This window comes from Mus caroli, unplaced genomic scaffold (genome assembly GCF_978045245.1).
Source record: "Mus caroli unplaced genomic scaffold, Mus_caroli_1 scaffold_13, whole genome shotgun sequence".
Taxonomy (NCBI): Eukaryota; Metazoa; Chordata; class Mammalia; order Rodentia; family Muridae; genus Mus; species Mus caroli.
In genome coordinates this window covers 41,771,411-41,794,470 of record NW_028227268.1, presented here as the reverse complement: position 1 = coordinate 41,794,470, position 23,060 = coordinate 41,771,411, and the positions used below count along the sequence as shown (strand labels likewise).

Sequence of the window (23,060 nt, the reverse complement as noted above, 5' to 3'; positions counted from 1 at the left end):
AAAAATGCTAAAGATTAAAACACCAAAACCCAACTTCACATTCTTCTTTACCTCTGCCCTGTTGCCACTTAAGGTTTTTTGTTTGTTCGTTTTGTTTTTTGTTTTGGTTTGTTTTTTGTTTGTTTGTTTTTTTTTTCTATTTGACTGTATTAGGCACTTGATGTAGAGTCACACACATTTGCCCTTTTATGTCCAGCCTATTTCAGGAAGATCAATATCTTCAGGAGTTACCCACATTTATTCATCAGCAAAATTTCTTTCTAGAAGTGTCACCACACACACACACACACACACACACACACACTCACACACACACACATACTCACACACACACATCTCTGCCTCTGATATGCTGAGATTACAAATGTGAGCTACCATGGGTGATATAATTTCTTTCCTGTTTAAGGCTGGATAATATTCCATTGGGTGCATATACTGTGTTTTGCTTTTTCATTTCATCCACTGATGGATGGCTTTTGCATTTTAATGTAAACATTTTCTACAAATGTTAATGTAAACACTCTTATAAAATCTAAGACGGCTATTCGGTAGCATGTGAAAGTGTAATGAAACTCCCATTTCAGAGGCCATTAAAAAGTTTTGTTGGACCGTGGCCATTGGCATTCATTTAAGTGTTGTTTACCACTGCTTTCATCTAAAACAGTAGGATTAATTAAGTGGTTACAACAGAGACCACACAGTGCACAACGCTGGAAATATTTACTATTTGGACCTTTTCAGAAAAAAAAGAAAAAAAAAAAAGAAAAAAAAAAAGGAGCACCATCTGCTCCCAGTTACATAATTACCTCGAGGTGTGAGAGCTGAACCTTAAGGAGGGTAACATTCAGCCTAGCTCAGTGTTGCGAATTCACTCTCCAAAGCCCGGGGGTCAACTAGCAATTGCAGCTTTGTAAAAATTTCCCAGAGGCTTTGTGTGTGTGTGTGTGTGTGTGCGCGCGCGCGCGTGCCGTGTGGGTGCATGTACACATACGTGTACGTGGAGACCAAAGCTCAGCCTTGGGTCATTGTTCTGGTACTGTTCACCTTGATTTTTTTTTTGGAGACAGTGTCTGTGTCCTTTACTGACTGGAACTCGCCTGTGCCTGTTCTGCCACACTAGAGTTGAGATTACAAGCACGTGCCATCGGGCCTGGAATCGTTTCACTTGGGCACTGGGGATCAAACTCAGTTTGTGTTTTTGTTTTTCTTTTTCTCGAAGAGAAAGGCAGGAACTGCTGAGGATAGGCAGGTCCAAAGGCATAAATGCATTTCAAGTCTTTGCTAGTGTTATGTAAAAAGTCTCTCTGGCAAATGCACAAGGAAGGCCTAAGCCAATGGCCCTGGAGGTGCCTCTGTCCACCATGAGGCCATGGTAAGAGTGGGGTGGGGTACTATCATCAGGAGGGAAGATTTGGAACCAGTCACTTTTCACAGATATCAACCTTTACCAGATATTTTTTTTTTTGAGAGAGAGAGAGAGGACAGAGAGAGAGAAGAGAGAGTGGGGTAGAGAGGGAGGGAGAGAGAGGGAGGGAAAGAGGGAGAGGGAGAAAGGGAGAGATGGGGAGGGGAGGGGAGGGGAGGGGGAGGGACAGGGAGAGAAGGAGAGAGGGAGAGAGGGAGAGAGGGAGAGGTTTGTGCTAGGAATTGAACCTAGAGCCCCATGCTCGCCGGGCAGGTTCTCTAACCCTGAGCCGGCATCACTGTAAGTCCAGACCCTTTTCTTATTTTCTAGTGTAACAGAGACAAGAGTGACACTGCAGTGAGGGTGGAGCAGGCAGAATCCTGCCTGCTCAGCTTCCCTCTAGCTGCCTGCTAGCTTTCCTGTCCCGAAAGGCTCTACGATCCTCACCCAAGCTCCACTGACCGTAGTTTGATAGCAGCATCGTGTTCTCTTCTGGGAGGTACCAGAATGTTCTCCCTCCTACAGGATCCAAGGATGGGGACCAGAGACTCACCAGGAGGAGACCTCTAATCATCTCAGCATGGACCTCTCAGGGATGTGTATTAGTGGGTCAGGCTATGGCTCTCCTGTCAGGGGGAGACAGCTATTCATCACTATTGACTTCAGAAGGTCTCAGCCGTTCGTTTGAGGCAAACAGCCCGGTTGCAATTTGTACAGCTAAGCCAAGGGTGACCCTTACCTTACACAGTCACTCTTTTCTACTCTGTGTAGGCTGTCTGAGATGACTATGTACATGTGTAGAAAGCAAAGATATTATTCAGGTCTGAGGCTAGCCCATCTCTTGGGATCACTTATCTGTTATGTCTGGCTAAGACCAGGTTCAACCTATTGCCACAAGGACAGGGACAGCAGTGGAAACAAAAGATGGAAGGTCCCATTGCTAGCCCTGCTTGCTCTAGCTGTAGCCAGTTCTACCCAGAACCACTGGCTGTTCCATGGCCATGGCTAGATTTCTCATCAGATTTCCCCTACAATGTCCTTTATTTCTCAGATGAAGACTCATGTAGCCTAGGCTCGTCTTAAATTCCCGATCCTCCAGTCTTCTCCTGTTTTGGGGTGAAAGGCATACATCACCATTCTTGGATTTATGAGGTGCTGAGGTTCAAATCCAGGGCTTCCTATACATAGGCACATGCTTTACTGAGTTATATTCCCAGCACACCCCACCCATCACAACCTAGTACTGACTTTTTGTCTGTGGCATCTAATTAGATTAGTAATTTAGCAGAAGCTGTGCTGGGAGGTCACAGAAAGGCAGTGGTGCCCCCTTTCACTCCTAGAGGGCAAGTGATGGACTCACGGAAGCGGTGAGACACTTGTTATGTGCAAGGGCTGCCTGTTTCTCCGTTGTACTACAAAGGCTTGTTAGGGACCTACTATGGGCCCCCATTTGTGCTGGACAGTAAGGAGAGTAACAGGTAAGGAACCAGGACTGGTCATCTGCTTTCTTGTTGACGCTTGGCCACATGATAGGCTTTCCAGCACAGGCTTCACATCCCCCTCCTGCTGAGCACCAGCGCCTTACAGATTCTGTGCAGTGAGCACTAGCCATTCTGTGCTGGGCTCCTGGCCGCTGGGTCCTTTTGTTGACAGTGCCCTGTGCTTGATTCACCTTCTGAACTAAGCCCTTCTAACCTTTGTGGCTGCCTTCCCAGGAGCCCAGCCCTGGAGCTGAACTCCTCCTCTCCCTATTGAACTCTGCCCTGACCTCTGACCCAGCTTGTTCTTGTCTTCTCATCCTGGACTCAAAGGAAGCTGGTGCTCTTTATGGTCAAACATGGTATTCAGATGATGTATTGAGATAGAGGTTGAAATATCTCCATTGCCTTCACATAGATTGGCTTCTGTCAATGATAACAAAACAAAACAAAACAAAACAAAAAAACCCAAAAAAAAAACAAGTAATAACTGGATGAGGAATAAGGATCGCTTTTTTTTCTTTTTGGAATGTTTGAAGAACCTGACTTGAGTGGGGGCTGCTGGCTTCTCTCATGTGGGTGCCTCTGTGTCTTTCACCTCATCTGCCCTCCTGTCTCTATCTCTTGTCCATTCTCCCAATATCTGGAACCACAGCTCAGCAGCTCTGGGCATGTTTGCAGGATGTTGCTTTTAAAGGAGCCCGTTCAGAGTGCAGGCCAGCTCTCCACGTAGGAGTGCCTTCGCTGGATCAGATCGGCATCTCAGAGCCTGGTGGAGTGGCTTAGTGTTAGTTCCTCCCCAGGATTATGCCTCCTGGTGTTTTGAATGGTGAGCTTTAGGCTTCTAGCCTTAGGAGCTGGCATTTCATAATGTTGAATCTTTGCATAGCTTAACTTATCTACATGCTTGTTGACCTTTAATCAATAAAAGATGGTCTTGGCTTAACTGTGGGACAGAATCTGTTTTATAAGACTACTTTCTTCACAGGGCTCTGGGGCAGGGAGCTTCTGTTCCCACTTTAAATGGTCAAGAACTATTTCTAACATCTCTTGGTAGATGTGTTCTTGTGGCTGTGGAGGAGGGATGGAGTAGCAACTGGAAAACATACTATATCTTGGTTGAGTATCCAAGGTTAACTTTTTAATTTTTAGTACATACAATGGTGTGTGTGTATGTGTGTGTGTGTGCATGTAGGTGGGGGATTATCAAGGCTAAAAATCATATTTTCTATGGAAGCATAATGGAATATGACAGTTTTTCTTGATTTCTCTTCGACATCATAAATAAGGATGCAGGTAAGTGTGAGCGGGACCCTCTCAGACTTTTAGATCATGACACTTATTAAGCACATACTGAATGCCTTATCTTGCTTGAAATCCGCAGGCCTCTATTTGGTCTGCCTTTGTATTGTCCATATTGACAACTATTAGAGAATGGAAAAGGAAGGAGCTGACCTCTGGTCAGACTTGGCCTAGATGCTCTAGCACCTCCCTGTTGAGGAGACAACAGTTGTTGAGATGATCCTTCCAGTGGAGTCTTTTTTGTTCCCTCTCTGTACTGGCCGGTTACAAAACACAAGCTGGAGTTATCACAGAGAAAGGAACCTCCCTTGAGGAAATGCCTCCATGAGACCCACCTGTAAGGCATTTTCTCAATTAGTGATCAAGGTGGGAAGGCCCAGCCCATTGTGGGTAGTGCCATCCCTGGGCTGGTGGTCCTGAGTTCTATAAGAAAGCAAGCTGAGCAAGCCAGGAGAAGCAAGCCAGTAAGCGGCATTCCTCCATGGCTTCTGCATCCACTCCTGCCTTTAAGTTCCTACCCTGTGTGAGTTCCTGTTCTGACTTCCTTTGGTGATGAACAGCAGTTTGGAAGTGTAAGCTGAATAAACCCTTTCCACCCCAACTTGCTTCTTGGTCTTGATGTTTTGTATAGGAACAGACATAATTTCCAATAATAATTCTCCTGAGGATGGATGAGCCATGAAAAGTAGCAGACCTGTGAGAATCCCTATGCCCAGATTCTTCTCACTTTACTAGGCTGCCTGCAAAGCCCAAGGTCCATCGACACTTTATGGAAAGTTCTAGAAAATGTGGTTTTCTAGCTCATAGCTCCCTCTGCCCAAGGGTTGTTGAATTGATGTATTTTTTAAGTGAATTAAAATTGATCTCTCTCTCTCTCTCCCAAGATCTTGCTATATAGCCCCAGCTGATCCTGAACGTGACCTCTTCCTTCCTCAGCCTCCTAGATGCAGGGATTACAGGCATGAACTACTATGTGTAAGACAATTTTATAATTGTTAGTTAACTTTTCCTCTCATACCATAGTAGGAACAATGAAGTAAGGATGTTCAGTCCTATTTTAGGGTTGAGGGAACGGAGGTGGGGATGCTTGTTTTGACTTGGGAGACTTAACACTGTACGCAAAAACTTCGAGAATGACAGGTCATTTAGATCATCAGGTCAAACCATCTTATCCTACTACTCAGGACACTAAATGTGGTCCAGAGTAATGAGGTGCCCTATCCAACACCACACAAGAGGTAGAGGCAGAGAGGGATCAAGGCTGAAGCTGTTCTATTCTGTGAGTGTTTCCACCTTGCAACTGATAGACGGAATATTTGCTGTGAGGGCTGACTGGTGTACCCTAGGGTGCAGTGTTCCTGATTGCTACTTGTCAAGGGCCAATAACTTCCCTTGCTCCAACTTATGATAAAAGTATTGTCAGACAGTGCCCTCATTCCTCGGGAAGACAAGTCATACCCCTACGGTTCCACTGACCACCATGCAACTGGAGCATAGCTCTTCCTTTGAAATTTGGGAGAAGATAACTTCGGATGTTGGGTGGATAACATTTTTCCTCCCCACCCCCACTCTGAGCACTGTAGGGGAGCTATGATCTCAGCCCAGGTTTCAGAGATGTTCAGGGGGAGGAGCCTGAGTTCAGATGGTAGAAAGCCAGGCCTCTCAAGGGCACACAGCATTATTCTCATTTTGCAGATGAAGCACAAAATTTTGGAGGTTGAATTTTGTGGTCATGTCTGACTTTTCTTCCACACACCGGTAGCATCCCCGTAGAGAATTCACTCCCACTGCCCTTCAGTTTGCACTCAGGCCTGTGAGGAATAGAGAGAGCTTCTGTTAGGTACTCTGTTAATTACAAGAGGATTATAAGGATAACACAGTTATGTCCTAGAACATTCCATCTGGACCCATGATGGCTCTTACTTCTATGGGCCCTAGAGACACTCACTTTTCCCTTAGGGATCTTTACCCTCATGCTTAGAAGGTCATGTTTCTGTCCTCACACTCTCTGAATTATATCCATAGAAAACAGATTTTTCACTGACCAACCCAGTTTTTCTATATGCCAATCTGGTGAAATAAACAAGGGAAACAAAGGTCATATTTAATTTATTTATATTTATGTGTATGTATCTCTGTGTATATGCCACATGTGTAGGGTACTGGCAGAGTCCAGAAGAGGCTGTTAGATCCCATGGAGTTGGACTCACAGGTGGCTGTGAGCTTCCTGATGTGGGTTTCAGGAACCAAACTGGAGTTCTCTACAAGAACAGTATTCGCTCTTAATCTCTGAACTATCTCTCCAGCCCTAGACTGTATTTATTTTAATTTTAAAAAAAGACAACAGTGTTATTGTATTCGAATAGGAACAGAGATTTTTATAATACAGATAAACTTGTTTTACAGACAGAAAGAATGAAAATAAGAATGACCTTTAACCACTGAGATGCTAATGCCCTGACCCTTTTGATGAACAAAGGCATGGAAGCCGGTTCTGACCCCTTATCCTAAAGTCTATCATGAACAAAACGAGATGGACCCCAAGTGAAGAATCACTGGGCATGGGTGTGGTCTCAATCTTCTCTTAGGGTCTGAGTCCCTGTTTTCCTGTGTATTAGGAGAGTGCCCCGTTGTGGTACAAACCTCAAGTTCTACCGATATGAAATGTTTTTGTGGCTCAAAGAAGGGGTGAAGAGGCTTGGGAACAACTCCAAAGTCAACTTACTAAGGGAGTATTTAGAAACTGGGGCTGCTGGTGCAGACCTGTAATTTGGGCTGCTCAAATTACGGAGAGGCTAAAGCAGAAAGATCCCAAGTTCAAGGCCAGTCTGGGTACTGAGACTTTGTCTCAAGTAAATCTTGTCTCAATAAAACAGAAAAAAAGATGAGGAGGGCTGGGGATGTGGCTCCGTGGTGGAGTCCTTGCCTACCATGTGTGAGACCCCAGGTTTAAGCCTAGAGCTGGAGCTGGGAACAACTACCCTGAGAATCACATCCTCGGAACCTTCCAAGTAGCGATGGCGGGTCTTTGGGCATTTAGCAGAAAGGGTTGGGTTTGGGAGTTAGGCATGGCTTGAAGTCACTGTTATGTTTCTAGCTTCCTCTAGGCTCATCTTATATGAAGCTAGAGTGAAAACACCTTCACTTCAGATTCACTTTAGGAGCAGGAGGAGGGAATGGGGGCTGGAGGAGAGATAGAGGATCAAAAGACAGAGCCTGACCATGAGAGCTCACGCGCTATGCTCCAGTCTCAACCTTCAGAGCAATGAGGAGCCAGCGGAGGCCATTAGACAAAAGTGACAAGAGAGTTTGTTTGTTGGAAAGATAACCATTGTCAGGGCTGACAATGAGGTGGAGGGACTCGACGAAGCTTTATGGCTATGGAGCTGGAAAGGGCAAGAAAGTTATCTTTGAGGGCAGAATTGACAGATTGTGGGCTGATGGAGGGGAGAAGGTGCAAGTGAGAAGACAATTTATATGTAGCTAGCTGTTTAAATGCTTCCCACAAACCCCACCTGATGCTCTCCACTATTTTATGAGCTAGATGTCATCATTATTATCATCTCCTATGTAGGAAAACTGCTGTCCAGAGGGGTTAAGCCACAGACACACAGCCAGAAGAGCAGGACGCCTTAGCTAACTCTGGCCATATCAATAGGACCACACTATGTCCCACGATTCAGTGTGCAGCGAGTGCCAGAGGGGGAGGGAGTCTTGGTCCAGTGTTAGATGTGTACTGGGCATCCAGGTTGTGCAATCTCCCAGTTGCTAGGAGTCTCTGATAATTAGAGTCTGCAGGTTGCTAGGTAACCTGAGTTGCTAAGAGTTTCCGTTTATTATAGGTCTTGGGCTGTGAGAAGCCCCAGGTTATTCAGATTTTCAGTCTACGAACAGCTTCATGCTTCTTGAAGGCTCCCAGCTGCTAGTGACATAAGCTTTTAGGGGCCCAAGGCTCTTCAGGCTCCCAGGAATCTGAAGTTATTGAGTTGGCAGTGAGTCTTTTGGTTGCTAGGAAGTAGAGGGTTTGAGAGGGCTCTGAGTTTGTGGACAGCTTCTAAAGGTGCCTCACTCTTCTGCACCACAAGCTGGTCAGGGTTCCCGAGTTACTAAGGGCACACACTCAGAATCACAGGTCTCCTGAGTACTGAGTGCTGGGCCAGCCAGGTCTCCTCTATTCAGCCGGGTTCTAGCCAGTCAGCCAGTGGAAGTGGAGCCGCGTGCTTCTCTCAAGGTGTTTCTAAAGTATTTATTTTGGGGTAGTTGATCATGCTCAGCTCCCATGACAGCATGGACCCAGCCTGATTCACAGATCCTGATTTATCCTACACAGAGCTCTATAGAATCACTGAGGTGCTGGTGTATAAAGTCCTTTAGAGCCAGAACTTGATTCTAAAGCTGCCTGATATTCAAACATGGCTTCTGTTTCTGTTGTCATTATTCATCTTCCAACGAGTCAACTGTTAAGATTATGATATCAGGTTTTGAACAATTCTGGAGTTGACAGACCCTTAAAACAGCTAAATTAGCCTGTGTTTTCCTTTTATAAGAAACCTTTTATTTCCCAATAGTTACTGACACATGGAGTTGTAAAAATATTGGAGATGCCACATTCCCTTCACTGTTTCCCTCAATGGGAAACGCTGCCTGGCCCCATTGGCCCCACTGGAATAGTGCAATCAGGACACGGACTTTACTACAGTGTGTTTGCTCACCAGCTCCGCCAAGTCACAGCACTGTCCTGTCCCAGCAAAGATCTGCCCTCTCACTGCTCTAGGGTTACCTACCTCTGAGACAGGTTTTTAAGTGCAATCTCTTAATCTCTCTTCAGAGCCTCTTCTGTGCATCATTCATTCATAAGTCAAGGAAATAAACAGGACACCAGCCTTGCCCTTGGCCAGCCAGTACACCTCAAATTATAGTGCAAGTGGTCACTCGAGTAGGGTTATGCTAAGTAGAGAGACACAAGGAACCAGGTTGGAGGCTTGAGGAGACAAAGCGGTGGGTGAACGCTCTCCGCAAACTTTGTAACGCTAGGCTGATGTTGAGTGAACGGAAATGGGTTTGGTATCTAGTGAGGAAAGATTACTACGGGAAGAAGGCTGTAACCTAGCCTTCCAGAACTCAAGGGGTGAGGTGAGCTTGGGGCTTGTGTAGGAGGCGTCGATAACTGGCGGCTTGGGCCCCATCCAAAGAGACTCGGGTGTTATTGGCTGGTGGGTGGAGCCCAGGAGTCAGTATCCTGCATCCATGGAGGACAGACAGGAAAGTACGGTGAGAAAGGCTTCTGGAAAATGTGAACCTGGAGGAAGTCGGTAGAAGATCTCGGCGAGGCTGTGGCCAAGGCTGTGAGCTTGCACTGCAGAACCAGGAAAGAAGAGCGATGAGCAGAACAGAGAAACAAAGAACCACTGAATCCGTGGTGGGACCCAGTTTGCCCTCGTAACTGTATCCTTTGAGCTGTTGTTGCTTCCGATGCCCATTTAAAAGTGAAAGTCAATAGGGAAATAACAAAACATATCATAAAATAAAATATGCTGAAAGAATACTCAATAAAAAGAAGCGATGAAACTGTAAAAACAGACGGCCGGTGCAGTAAAACCTGGAAGGAAAAAACCTCCAGCTGACAGAATCACCACCAAGGGCCAGGAGATAAAAGAACTGCTAGGGTGTGTGCACGCTTTCAGCTTGGTGGGCGTGTCCCTGCTCTGCGCAGCCTCAGCTTCGTCCCACCCTGGCAGGGAGATAAGATGATTATTTGCATTCAACAGAGGAAAATAAACTTTGGGGAGATGTAGTAAGTGGTTATAGCTGAGAGTGAATAGGACAGGGTAATGTCTCCTCCTCCCTGATGAGGAAATGGAAGTTAAGTTGTCAAGACTAACTCAAGGACAGGAACAGGACTTTGGATCCATTTTCCATTGCTCTGGGTTCTCAAAGTGTTTTTTTTTTTTCAGCGCGCGCATGCATGCGTGTGTGCATGCGTGTGTGTGTGTGTGTGTGTGTGTGTGTGTGTGTGGTGTATAGAAGGGTCAGAGGACAACCTCAGGGGTTCTTTTGAAACAGGGTCTCTTTGCTGATTCCCACCATATGCTGCAGACTAGATGGCCTTTGAGTAGCTGGGTATTCTCTGGTTCTAATTCCCATCAGTCTGAAAGAGTGCAGGGTTATAGATGCCGTGCTTGTGCTGGGGTCATCGATGCCTGTGTTACATGGTCAGCTTTAATGTGAGTTCTGGGAGTTTGAACTCAGATCCACACGCTTAGGGGCAGGCACTTTAAACCACTGAACCTTTTCCCTAGCCCTAGGCTCTAGGTTTTTGAACTTAAGTTCAGAGCTCCTCCTGCTGAATAAACGTTCAAGCTTGGATGTCTAGTAGAATCACCTGGCGAGCATTTAAAAAATACTTGTCCAACTAGACTTTTCTGTGAACAGCTATCTGAAAAAAAAAAAAATCTTGCCAGGCAGTAGTGGTGCATGCCTTTAATCCCAGCACTTGGTAGGCAGAGGCAGGTGGATTTCTGAGTTCAAGGCCAGCCTGGTCTTCAGAGTGAGTTCTAGGACAACCAGGGCTACACAGAGAAACCCTGTCTCAAAAAAGAAAAAGAGGAAAAAAAAATGCTCATTGTCACTAGTTAGCAGGGAAGTGCAATATAAAAAATCTTGGTGAAACCTCTTACATATCAGGTTGAGTTGTATCAAATACAACAAACATTGATGATGGGGAAAACTGAGAACACACAGTGGCAGTCTTGGAGGATACTTTGTTAATGGAGATAAGCCAGTCCACGTGCTCGAGACACCTAGAGGAATCCGATTCAGAGAGTCCAAGAGTGGAACAGGCCTGAGGGAGGGGTAATCTGGGAGTTACCAGGTAACAGGCATTAGGATTCAGTCAAGCAAGACGAATTGACTGTGCAAATCTGTACTATACAGAGGCACTGGTAATGTATTGTGCATTTACAATCCTGAGGGGACAGATTTCCTACTTTAAGTATTCTCATGGCCTTTTAAAACTTGACTTGTGGACTGAGCAGGTTGCATTTATATATCTACAACTCTAATATAAACAGTTAAATAAAAAGTGGCCATGAATTTGAGAGCGGGCAAAAGGGGGTACATGGGGGAGGGGAGAAAGGCAAGAGGAAAAAGGACATAATTATATTTTACCTTCAAAAAATAAAAAGTATTTAAAAACCAAGCTAAAGTTGTCATTGCTACTTAGCTACTGTATTTATTCTGAGATATACATCTGTGTGTATATCTATGCATCTCCCAGTCATTTATTATTATAATTAAAAAAAAAAAAAACAACAACACTGGTGGGACTGGGGAAATGGCTCAGTGGTAAGATCATTGGCTGCTCTACCCAGAGGACCAGGGTTCCACTCCCAGCACTGACATGGCACCCCCCAGTCATCTGGAACTCCAGTTCCAGGACATCTAACACCTTCTGGCCTTTGTGGGCACTTCACAAATGTGGGGTACAGACATATATGTGGGTCAAATATTCACACACATAATTTTAAAAAAAAGAGAGAAAGAAACATGGTGGTGGTGGTGGGGAAAGTTCAATGCTAACAGAGTTAGTTAGTCTGGGTTGGGCCAGGAAGATAAGGTAACCTTGGAACAGCTAAACACTTGTGACTTCCCTGTGTTTTCATAGTGATTGCTACGATCTCCTGAGCTACCAGCCCCAAGTCCTAAGCCCTTTATAAACAGTAAAATTTCATGTAATACCTTCTGTGTAAGGCAAGGATTATCACCTCCACTTGGGAACTGAGGAAAGAGAAGGCTTAAGCTCTTTTCTCTGGTCGGCACTGTTGCCCATGTGGGTGGGAGTGAGCTCAGGACCAAGGCTCTGTGCTATAGAGCAGGGTTAACAATGCCCCTCGGGCAGGTGCTCCACTGGGCACACGGGTGTCACAAGCTGCTCCTTTCATTTCTCTACTCTCAGGCTTTAGGGACAATAGTGTAACATTGGTCCTGGCTCTATGTAAACCGAGCAGTTGTCATCTAGACAGAGGAGAGAGTTGGTCTGTGGCTCAGTATTAAGGAAGATTTTTTTTTTTTTTTTTAAAGAGAGCTCAGTGGGTGAGAATGAGTTGGCAGGAAGCAGTGGGTTCATACAGTTGTATTTAGGAAGCTATGTCTGTCGGGAGGGCAGAATCATTCTTTGAAGTACTGTGTGTGTGTGTGTGTGTGTGTGTGTGCATGTGGGTGTGTGAGACAGATATGTGTATGACAAGTTTTTGTGTGTGAATGTATGTGGTGTGTGTGTATGGTGTGTGATGTGGTGTGTATGGTATGTATATAGTATGTGGTATGTGTGTGTATGAATGCATGTGAGTGTGTGAGATGGGTGTGTGTGTGTGGCTGTGGTGTGGTATGTGTTGTGGTGTGTATGTGTGTGTACAGTGTGTGTTGTGGTGTGTGTGGTGTATGTATACAGTGTGTGGTGTGTATGTGATGTGGTATGTATGTGTGTTGTGTGTGGTGGTTGTGGTGGTGGTCTGTGTGTATGTGTGTGTGTGTGTGTAAGCAGAGGTGGCCAGGAAGGGCTGGGATTGGATACCTTTGACATGGGCTGGGGTGGTATAGCACAGTTGGTATAGTGTTTACCTACCATGCATGAAGTTCTGAGTCTCTTTCCCAAACACAGCATAAATCTGTCATGGTGGCACATTCCTGTAATAGATCACCTTGGGAGGTAGGGGAAGATCAGAAGTCTCAAGTTGTCCTCGGATAGATAGTGATTTGAGGTCAGACTGAACTACCTAAGATTCTGAAAAAAAAAAAAAAAAACAAAAAAAACAAATCAAAAATGGAGAAATAGATACCTCTAAAATGCTCCTGCATCTTATGACTGAAGGGCACAGGTGATCTTGACGAAGTTCCGTGAGTGAGAGCTGGTTCTGGACGATGAGCTCACAGTGCCAGGAGCTGGTTCGGGACGATGAGCTCACAGGGCCAGGGAGTTCTAGAAGGGCTGAGGTCAACCTGAAGTCGAGTCTGATTTCTCCCGTGTTCTCTCAATGCCTCGTGCTGGGACACTGGCACGATTACAAAGGGTGTCCTGAACCGCATCAGGACTTGGAGCCACAGCCACCGCTGTCATCGTCCCCCACCGGTTCAGCTCTGGTAGGGAGGACTCCTGATCTGTGAGCCCCTCTCTCTCTGAGTCCTGGTGCTGTTAGCTAGAAAATATACCAAAGTAGTGATCAGAGATGGAGGGAAGGGTGGATCTTGTTCTAGGACAGAGACTGGAGTGGGGAAGAGAGGGAGGGAGGGAGGGAGAGAGAGGAAGAGGAATAGAGGGAGAGAGAAGGGGGAAGAGGGAGGGGGACAGAGAGAATAAATATGAATAAGAGCATTTGCTGGCAGGTCTGTGGTCTCTGAGTTACCACCAGATCCATTTCCTTAAACCTTTGGACCTGCTGTGAACTGCTCCGGATAAAGTTATCTTTAAGTTGCTTTACTCTGGAAAAAAACATAATATCACAAACACTCACTGGGTAGCAGTGAACTTGGTTTCCTCATCTATACATTGAGATATTAATCCCAGCTCTTTGAATGGTTAAGAGGATTAGATGAGCTTAAGTTAGGGAACACTCACAAAGCTCCTAGTCCTACAGCATTGAAGGACTCGGCAAAGGTAATAATTATCTCCCTCCTGGTACTTTGAGAAGGGCTCACACTCTGTGGCCATGACTTCAGTGTACTTGAGTTTAAGAAGTATCCATTGAACAACCTCTCTACACCAGCGGCTCCGTTTGCCTTTCAAGATATGAAGATAAATAGAACCAGGCCACTGTTCTGTGGAAGGTCACCTTGGCTGGGGGGCAGGGGGCTGATATATATTATAATCCAGTAAAGAGACAAAGTTACTCTACCTGTCTGGAGAGATGGTTCCTGCCAGGAAAGTCTCACCGGGGACTCAACCTTGGATGATCCTTGAGGCATCAATAGGAGCTGTCTGTGCAGAGGGAAGGGAGCTAAATTGCTTACACAGTAGGCATCTCCAGAAGAGTGACCAATGTAGTGTCCCAGAACAGAAGGTATAAGTGAGAGACAAGCTGGCTTTACTGGGTCATTAAGGAGCCTCTGGGCTGTGGTGGAGAGCAGTGAAGGGGGTGCTGTTGGAGAGTGCTACAGGACCAGGTCTTGCATGTCAATTCATTCTGGTGCATGTGAGAGATGGAGGCAGGAGAGTTTGTAAGAGGTCAAGACTAAATACAAGGAAACGGTAAGGGAAGGCTTGGCGGTGGTTTGAACTTAAGGAAAGATTGTGCTCTTGGAGGGAGGGATCAACAGGTCCTTGACATTAATTGACTCTGGGTGGATGGACGGTGTAGGCTGGAGAAGTCAAGGACAGCATCTGTATTCCTATCATCTTTGAGTAAGCAGGTGTTCTGGGATGTGCAGGGAAGCCAGAACCAAGAAGGGCAGAGTTTGGCGGGGACATTATCTCTTATATGAGTTTAGTTTGAGGTGACTGTGGTGTAGGAACTGACAAGAGGTGTTCGGGGCTCTTTTTCAGGAAAAGATGCTGCAAGAGATGCTGCATTTGCTGTTAACAGCAGGGGCATCCTAGGCCTTCCTGATGTGAAAGAGGAGGGTTCAGGGTAGAAACTGGAAAACATCTCAACATTTAAGACTGGGTCAGAATTGGGTTACGCAATGCAGGAAAAATAGGGAGGAGGGAGCCTGGATGAAGGGGGAACTGTGGGAACCAGCAAAACCCTGATTTCAACAGGGATGTGACTGGCAGGAGGAATGTCCCCAAGGTCCATCACCAGAGGTCTCAGGTGGGTGGTGGGGAAACTTGTGACTCCAGATTAGCAAACAAGGGAGAGCCAGGTATAGTGGTGCACACCTGTAATCCCAGCAACTCATGAAGCCAAGACTGGAAGATTATTAAGTCAGCTTGGGCAATTGGCAAGATCTTGTCTCAAAATAGAATGGACACGGAGACCAAAGGATCAGTGGTGTAGGACAGTGGTGGAGCTCTTCCTCAGCCTGTGAAAGACCTGGGATTTGATCTCCAAAACTAGGAAAGAGAAAAGAAAAGAAAAAAACAAACAAAAATTGCAACAAAACAAGAAGAAAAGAAGACAAGATGAAGGAACAGAGAAGCAGTGGTGAATCCCTCTCGGAAATTTGGATGAGAAGATCAGAAAAGGGAGATCAGTACAGACAAGGATAAGAAACAAGGAAAGGAAAGATAGTCTAGAAGCAGGGCCTCTAAGCCTGAGTGTTTGCCTGGAGTGAGGAGGAGCAGATAGAGATGAGGTCTGTGGATGCTGGGAGAGAAGGCATGCCAGACAGCAAGTCTGGGAAGGGAAGAACTGAGCTCAGAGGAAAGAGGAATGAGGTGGATGTGTTGCTGAATCCAGGTTGGGAAGCCTGTCACATGGAAAGCCAGTGTCCCAGAGAGGCATGTAAAGAAAAACAACCTGGAAGGAGACAGGCCAACATCTGCAGAAACCCCTTATGAGAATTCTGGGCCTGGGCAGTGGCGGTGCACGCCTTTAATCCCAGCACTCAGGAGGCAGAGGCAGGCAGATTTCTGAGTTTGAGGCCAGCGTGGTCTACAAAGTGAGTTCCAGGACAGCCAGGGCTACACAGAGAAACCCTGTCTTGAAAAACCAAAGAGGGAGGGAGGGAGAGAGAGAGAATGAATAATATTCTGGGGCTAGGGAATATTTATGAAGATTGGGGGTACGTTCAAAAATAAGCATTTCCCCAGGAGTGTGAGCCAGGCAGTCCTAATGTCTTAACCCTGACCAAGAACAATGATCTAGTGGAGTAGGGGTGGGGGAAGGGCTCCTCTTATCTTTGAGGCATGAAGGTCACATCCCGGGAACGGGTTAGGAAGCCGAGAATACAGCAAAATGGCACCTCTAACGGCAGCTGCTACACCCTGACCTTGTCCTTGCTCCTGAGGGCTGGTGATAGATAGAGTGTGGGAAGCTCCTGGCAAGTTTGAAGGTGGGATGGGGCTGAGGCAAGAAGGAAAAAAAACCCAACAACCTGCTTTCTTTGGTACCATAAGGGTGAGGTCACCTGAGAACTAAGAAGCCGGATACTTAAGGGGAGCAAGGAGGGTTCTGAAGCCCCTTTGATGGAGCCAAGAGAAAGACGATCAAAGACAAGCATTAGCATGGGTGCTAGTTCACCAGAGAAACAACGGCAAGTCTGCCTTTAATGCAGAGAGCCAATAGCTTTCCACTCATTTTCTCTCTTATTCTTTCAACCATCGTCTGAGGCAAGTACTATTAATTCCCGGCCATCTTAGGCATGAAGAAAAAGAGACGTGGAGAATGTCTTACACCTGAGACATAGGAAGGAGCAGAGGTGGTTGTCAAACCCATGTGTAGAACTAGGCCTTAGTCATTCTCCACATTTAGGGTAGGAGGCTGGAAAACAAGCCTCCTACCAATGTTTTCCTTTAATTTTTTTAATGAACAGAGCGTGAGCGTACCAAGTAGGAAGTTTCTTTCCGGCATTTTTATACATGCTTAGTTTGTGTTGATCTTCCCCTTCCACCTCTACTATTCCCTCCCCATTCCCCTCTCCCTCCCCCTACCCCCTCTCCCTCCCTCTTCCCCCTCCCTCCCTCTTCCTTCTCCCTCCCTCCCTCCCCTCCCACTTCCTCTCCCCTCCCTCCCCCTTCCTCTCCCCTCCCTCCCCCTCCCTCCCTCCATCTCCCCTCTCCTCCCTCCCCCTCCCTCCCTCTCCCCTCCCCCTCCCCTCTCCCCACCCCTTTCTCTCCCTCCCTCTCTCCCTCCTTCTCTCTTCTTTATTGTTTTTAAGATATAAACATTTTACATTATGGGTATATGCATGTCTATGTATACACGAGTTCTGGTGCCTGTGGATGCCTATGGAGGGCATCAGATACTCTGGAGCCGGGGTTACGAGTGATGGTGAGTTTCTTGATATGGATGTTGAGAACCAAATTCAGGTCCTCAGCAAGAGCATTGCATGCTCTTAACTGCTGGACCATCTCTCCGGCCCCCACCCATTCTATTTTAAGATTGCACAAAGGACAGCCGTTTCGGAGATTGTGTGAGTGTTTCATGTTTTGAGTTTGTGATGGAGGAGAGGAGATTGACGGGCAAAGTTTGTGAAAGTCGGGGGTAAATGTGTTTGATGGTATTATCCAGGGAGAGATTTGAGCGGCAGGCTGCAGAGGAGGGAAGTATGAACTGATGTCAAGATGGGGACAGGTCAGGTCCTCAAGTGGCAAAGGCAGTGCGGTTGAAGTCCAGTGGGCCTGAGGAGGTGAAGGAACCAGGAGGCTAAGGTAATCAGTGGCTGATATCATGTCATGGGGATCTGCCCACAGAGCCAAGCGACAGAGTAAAGTGAGCAGGATGCGTGAGTCTTAGGGAGCTTTTGTAAGGTGAGGATATAGGAGGGATGGTGAAGAGGAGGCTTCAGCTCCAGATCTGAGTGTGGGAGCGTTGTCTTCCACCGGGGAGGGCTCCATGCTGTGTCCCTGACTCAACTAAGGCTGGCAGACAGAAGCCGGGGGCTGGAAGGGAGACCCCATGAGTGGTGTTTCAGGAACCTTATCCAAGGTCCCAGGAGCATATCTGATGTCCCATCAGGGAGGGAACCTTGTCTTCTTTCCACCCTTTCACTTCTTTCCCAGGGTGCACTCAAGCCCCATCCTTCCTTCCTTCTTCCAAGGGGCAGCTGTCTGAACCCTTGTGCCGGGCTGGTGAACTGTCTGCCATCCCACAGTTCAGCCCTCTACCTGTGCCATCGCATGGAAGCTAGGAGCCGGGCTCCCAGAAGACAGCTGTGCCCGCCTGGGATCACTTGGCTGGCCCTGGCCTATCTGCTCAGCTGCCTGCTTGCCTCCAGCAAGGCCAAGGTCTTCAGTCGCTGTGAGCTGGCCAAAGAGATGCATGACTTCGGTCTGGATGGCTACCGGGGTTATAACCTGGCTGACTGTGAGCACCCTTCTCCCCACTCCCTCCACTTACCCCCTGTCTTTCCTCCTAAAATCCAAGGTGGACCAGGTGGACAGCACCCAGTCCTGAGTTAACCACATACTAGGCAGTCAACAGGCAGCCAGATTAGAATCATTCCTGCTGGTAGCCAGGAAGTTAAAGGAACCTACTGCTTAGTAGGCTACACCCTATCTTGGCCATGAGGATTAAACAGGCCTGCCAAAAGTTAGGAGGAAAACTGGACAAACCAGTAACTCCAAATGTTATAAACGAGTGGCAGTTTCAGGAGCTTGTAAAGTACAGTCACTGGATTCGGTTTGTCTCCAGCCCCTGCCTCCTTTGTAGAGCCCACCAGTGCCTTCCTAATCTTGCCTTTAAAGAGTTCGCTCTTGTACATTTATTCAACAAATGCAGCAAGCCCTTCAATATACCGAACAAGGAGAGAGAGGGAAGATTGACAGCCTGAGTCAGGAAGGCTGAGGTGCAGTCCTGACCTTTGCTTTGAGGTAATTGTGTCTGACCTTGGGGAAGTCACTTTGACCTCTGACTCTAGATCAAACGATCTGCAAAGTAGATGGGAGGACATCTTTTGTCTTTGTGGGACAGAGGGAGCCGGTGTGTAGGAGTTGATTGTGAGCGCTTTGGTCTGTGTTGGCTCAACCAGCTGACCTTACAGCCTGTGCCTGTCCCTTGTAGGGGTCTGCCTTGCTTACTACACAAGTGGCTTCAACACGAATGCTGTGGATCATGAAGCTGATGGAAGCACCAACAATGGCATCTTCCAGATCAGTAGCCGGAGGTGGTGCAGAACCCTCGCCTCGAATGGCCCCAATCTTTGCAGGATATACTGCACTGGTAGGTCTGCACTGGCCTTCACTTTTTTGTTGTTTCTTTCCCTCCCCCCTGTCCTTGTCTCTGGGTGAAGATCCACAGGAGATGGATAAGGGGGCGGGCAAGCAGGGGAGAGAAGTGCTTCTGTGGATCTGAATTGGGGTCCAGACTTAGAGCTACAGGAATGGAGGCAATATGGGAGAAGGGGCCGGGTAACATCTGTTTCCAGAGTTGGAGAAGTGTGTGTGTGTGTGTGTGTGTGTGTGTGTGTGTGTGAGAGAGAGAGAGAGGGGGGGGGGAGAAAGAGAGAAAGAAAGATGGAGAGACAGACAGAGAGAAACAGAGATACAGAGAGGCAGAGAGAGACAGAGAGACAAAGAGAGAGACAGACAGAGACAGACAGACAGAAAAAACAGAGGGACAGAGAGAGCAAGAGCACCCTGTTCTCTGCTCCCTCACTCTTTGCTCTCCTCCATCTCCAGATTTGTTGAACAATGATCTCAAAGATTCTATCGTCTGTGCCATGAAGATAGTTCAAGAACCCCTGGGTCTGGGCTATTGGTGAGTAAGTCCTACTGCAGTCCCCCACTGTGGCCAGAGCTGGTGGGTCACATCAGGGAACTAGCCCTCAGTGAGTATCCATTTTCTCTTAGTCAACACATTCCATAGGTTCCTGAACTAACCCTCAGTGTTGGGGATTATGGGAATTCAGAAAGTTACAGTTGACACAATCAGAGGGTATAGCATTGGCAATCACATGATCACATAGCTCATCCCAAATTGTTTATAAATCCCCGTGGTATAATAAGTGGTAGATGGGGTCCTTTGCTTGGACCAGGGGTAGGCTTCTGGAATATCCTTCTTTTCAATTTTTTTCTTTCTTACATACTTCAAGCAATATATTCTTTGAAGTTTCCTCACAACCAAGAAGTCTGAGCATTACACTGGGCACTGCCATAGATGTCTGGTCCATACAGGCACTCAAGTCGGCGCTCCACAGTTGCCCCATTTCTTTTGATGGGGTTTTCCACTGAAGTCTCCAATCTCTGTTCCACTCATGCTTATGGAAGAGAAACTAGCAGGGCAGGGACAGAATCAGAGAATGCTTCAGGAGTTTGGAGCACTGAGACCGTGGACAGATGTAATGGTGGAAAAAGTTGGGGAAGGAAGATGAGGGAGAGTGTACCCGTCGTGGACACAGAGAGATCAGGTATAGGGTGCTGTGGAAGGGATTCAGGTGCAGGTGACGAATGGTCTAAGAGAAAGGGGAGGGGTTAGACATGATCAAATCTTGAGATATTCCAGACATAGTCCACTTATTGGTCTGAGAATAATTGAAGCCCTAAGAAGTTAGGAGTAATACCAGCTCTGTAGAACAGGGTGTGTTTATAAAATCAGGAAGAGACATGGTAGGCTCAGGTACTATTCCAAGAGCCTGCAGCCTTGGTACCCCTCGCTGTGGAGTAGAAGGCCTGCCCCTAATAGAGTAAACCAAAGAACATCTCTGTTATACACTCAGTGGATTTCTAGCATGGGTGACTCTTGAGAGTCTGAGGCTAATTGGAGGAAGTGGGCCCAGAAGGGTCAGTGCTGCCTGCCCACTCCTTTTACTCATGCACTGCTGATGCAGGTAGGCAAGGGCCAGGAGGGTGCTGAGCCACAGAGACGGCTGATCTGCAGAGACAACTGAGCTGCAGAGACAGCTGAGGCGCAGAGACAGATGAGCCCTTCTTTGTTCTCAAGTATTTTATAGTCCAGTGGAAGAGACAATCAACCTCTCTGGCTGACAGTTGTTTAGAAGTCTTTCTGGTGCTCTATTGATCATTAGGCTCTTTGACGTTGACATCTGAAAGGATGCCAGTTTTCAGAGCTTGGCATTCCTGAGAATGTTGGACCTCAGGACTCTTATGTTCTTGCTATCTTCCTCAAGATGTCCAATGTGATGGGACTGGGAAGACATTTAAGACCATAAAAAATGCTCATCACACAAGAGTGAAAACCCAAGTTTGATCCCCAGAACATATATTAAAAGGCTCGGTATGTTGGCATTTGTAATCCCAGCATGAGGAAAGCAGAGACAGATTTCTGAGGCTCACTGGCCAACCAGCTCAGCTTAAATTGGTAAGCTCCAGGTTTGGTGAGAGACCCTGTCTCAAAAAACAAGGTGCACACATTCTGGGACACACACCCACACACACCCACCCCCCCACACACACACCCAAAACAAAGATATCTATGAGTGATACAAAGGAATGGTCCCCAAAGTGTATAGCAGCCAACAATGGAAGGACCTACATTGGCAATCAGGAAATATTGAGTGTGCACTGTAGCCTTGGACAAGTGGATAAGTTAAAAGCACTACCAGAGTTTGGAATATAGGGGAGATAATATCTACCCAATCAATCTAATAGGCCATCTGGAGACAGGAGGGAAATAGTTATAAGTGGGTAAAAGGTCTGCTGGCATGTAAACCATGAGGGATATACACACGTAAGACATGCAAACTGTGAGAGCTATACACATGCAAGGTGTGGCTCACTGTCCCCAGAAGCACTTGGGTGTAGGAAAGGCGCTTTGTATTTAGGCTCCAGGTTTCAACTTCTAACCCTTTGACAAGGACTCATGGGTAAGCTTGTTTGTATCTAGTTTGTATCCAGAGCATACTAGTTTGTATCTCCAGTGGTAAAATAAGGTAATTAGATATTGTCCTTTTTTGACCATTCTCTCCCTTAAAAAAAAAAAAAATCCCTCTGTGACTGCTGGCTGGCTAGCTCAGCTCACTGCTCTCCATCCTCCTAGTAGAGTCCCTGTCTTTGTTCCTCTTCAGTTTAGAGCCCTGTGCCTTTTCTTCTCTCTCAACAGCAGCACCCAGAGCTGAAGCTGATGTGGATTCTTTGTTTGTTTGTTGAGACAGGGTTTCTCTGTGTAGCCCTGGCTGTCCTGGAATCTGCTCTGTAGACCAAGATTGCCTCACATTCAGAGATCCACCTCCTTCTGCCTCTCAAGTGCTGGGATTAAAGGTTCGTACCCTCCCCCACCCAGCTAAAGTGGACTCTCTTCCTTCTTGTTTTCTATCCCCAGGGAAGCCTGGAGGCACCACTGCCAGGGCAGGGACCTCAGTGACTGGGTGGACGGCTGTGACTTCTAGGACCCTTTCTGGATGGACCAAGCTACACACAGCTGGCTGGGAAGTGTGGACTTGTTCCTGACCCAGGCTTGGGAAGACAAGCCAAGTAATAAAAGTCTAATTTGACGGAAGCATGTTTTTCAGTTTTCTGCAGGTCTACAAGTACCCATTGGAAGTCAAGGCTTTTTCATCTCATTTGCTCACTTGGGCTTGGCTTCAGTAGACTTCAAGAAGCCTATTATGGAAGGCTTGGGGGGGGGCAGCGTCTGTTCCTGCTTTCCCCAAATCTGGCAGAGTTTGGGTCTAGAGTTGCCAAATTTAACAAAAACCAAACCAAAACAAAAATAGGATACCCTGGTTGAATTTGAATTTCAGAAAAACAACAAGTAATGTACAGGTATGATTCAAATCTTGTATGGATCAAACTAATATTGAAGAAATTCTATATCTGGAATTCAGATTTGACTGGGAGCCAATGCAGTTTTACCTGGTGACCTTAGATAACCCCTGGTGTAGTTGGAAAGGTCCCAGGGATGCTTGCTTCCTGCAGCTCTGGTTGACCCCTTACATCCTGTGGTGCAGAGGGACTGCAAAGGAGGGACCACAGGGTTTTTCTAGCTTTATTGGCCACCTTGGTCTTCAGTGCTCTCTAGAAGTGGGATATATTCAAGAGTCACTGACAATAATAGCTGGTCACTTCCTGGAAGAGGAAGTCACCACATATTACCTTCCTTTAAGAAGCTGAGAAATGAAATGGATACAGAACATGTGGTTCATTTACACAATAGAATACTATTCAGCTATTAAAAAAACATAGTCATTGTGAATTTTATAGGTAAATGGATGAACTAGAAAATATCACCCCAAGGGAGGTAACTCAGAAGGATGGGATGTACTCACTTAAAGTGGATGCTAGCCATAAAGTACAGGATACCCACAATACACAGACCCAAAGA

General features: G+C 46.6%; 1 protein-coding gene across 8 annotated transcripts; it reads left to right on the top strand.

Annotated features, from left to right (window-relative positions):
• Window positions 1–8,156: 8,156 nt before the first annotated feature.
• On the top strand, window positions 8,157–22,235 carry Spaca3 (sperm acrosome associated 3). 8 transcript variants are annotated; one of them, XM_085829264.1, is made up of 6 exons: window positions 9,419–9,630; window positions 9,746–9,851; window positions 17,881–18,146; window positions 18,843–19,001; window positions 19,460–19,538; window positions 22,059–22,235. In XM_085829264.1, exons 3-6 carry the CDS (start codon window positions 17,960–17,962, stop codon window positions 22,123–22,125), a joined length of 492 nt encoding a protein of 163 aa, XP_085685390.1. In that variant the 5' UTR covers window positions 9,419–9,630; window positions 9,746–9,851; window positions 17,881–17,959; the 3' UTR covers window positions 22,126–22,235. The 8 variants fall into 8 exon arrangements, with proteins under 8 accessions (XP_021033446.1, XP_085685390.1, XP_085685393.1 ...); XM_085829267.1 differs by having other exon boundaries at window positions 17,843–18,146; XM_021177787.2 differs by lacking the exons at window positions 9,419–9,630; window positions 9,746–9,851 and adding an exon at window positions 8,157–8,177.
• The last annotated feature ends 825 nt before the right edge of the window (window positions 22,236–23,060 follow it).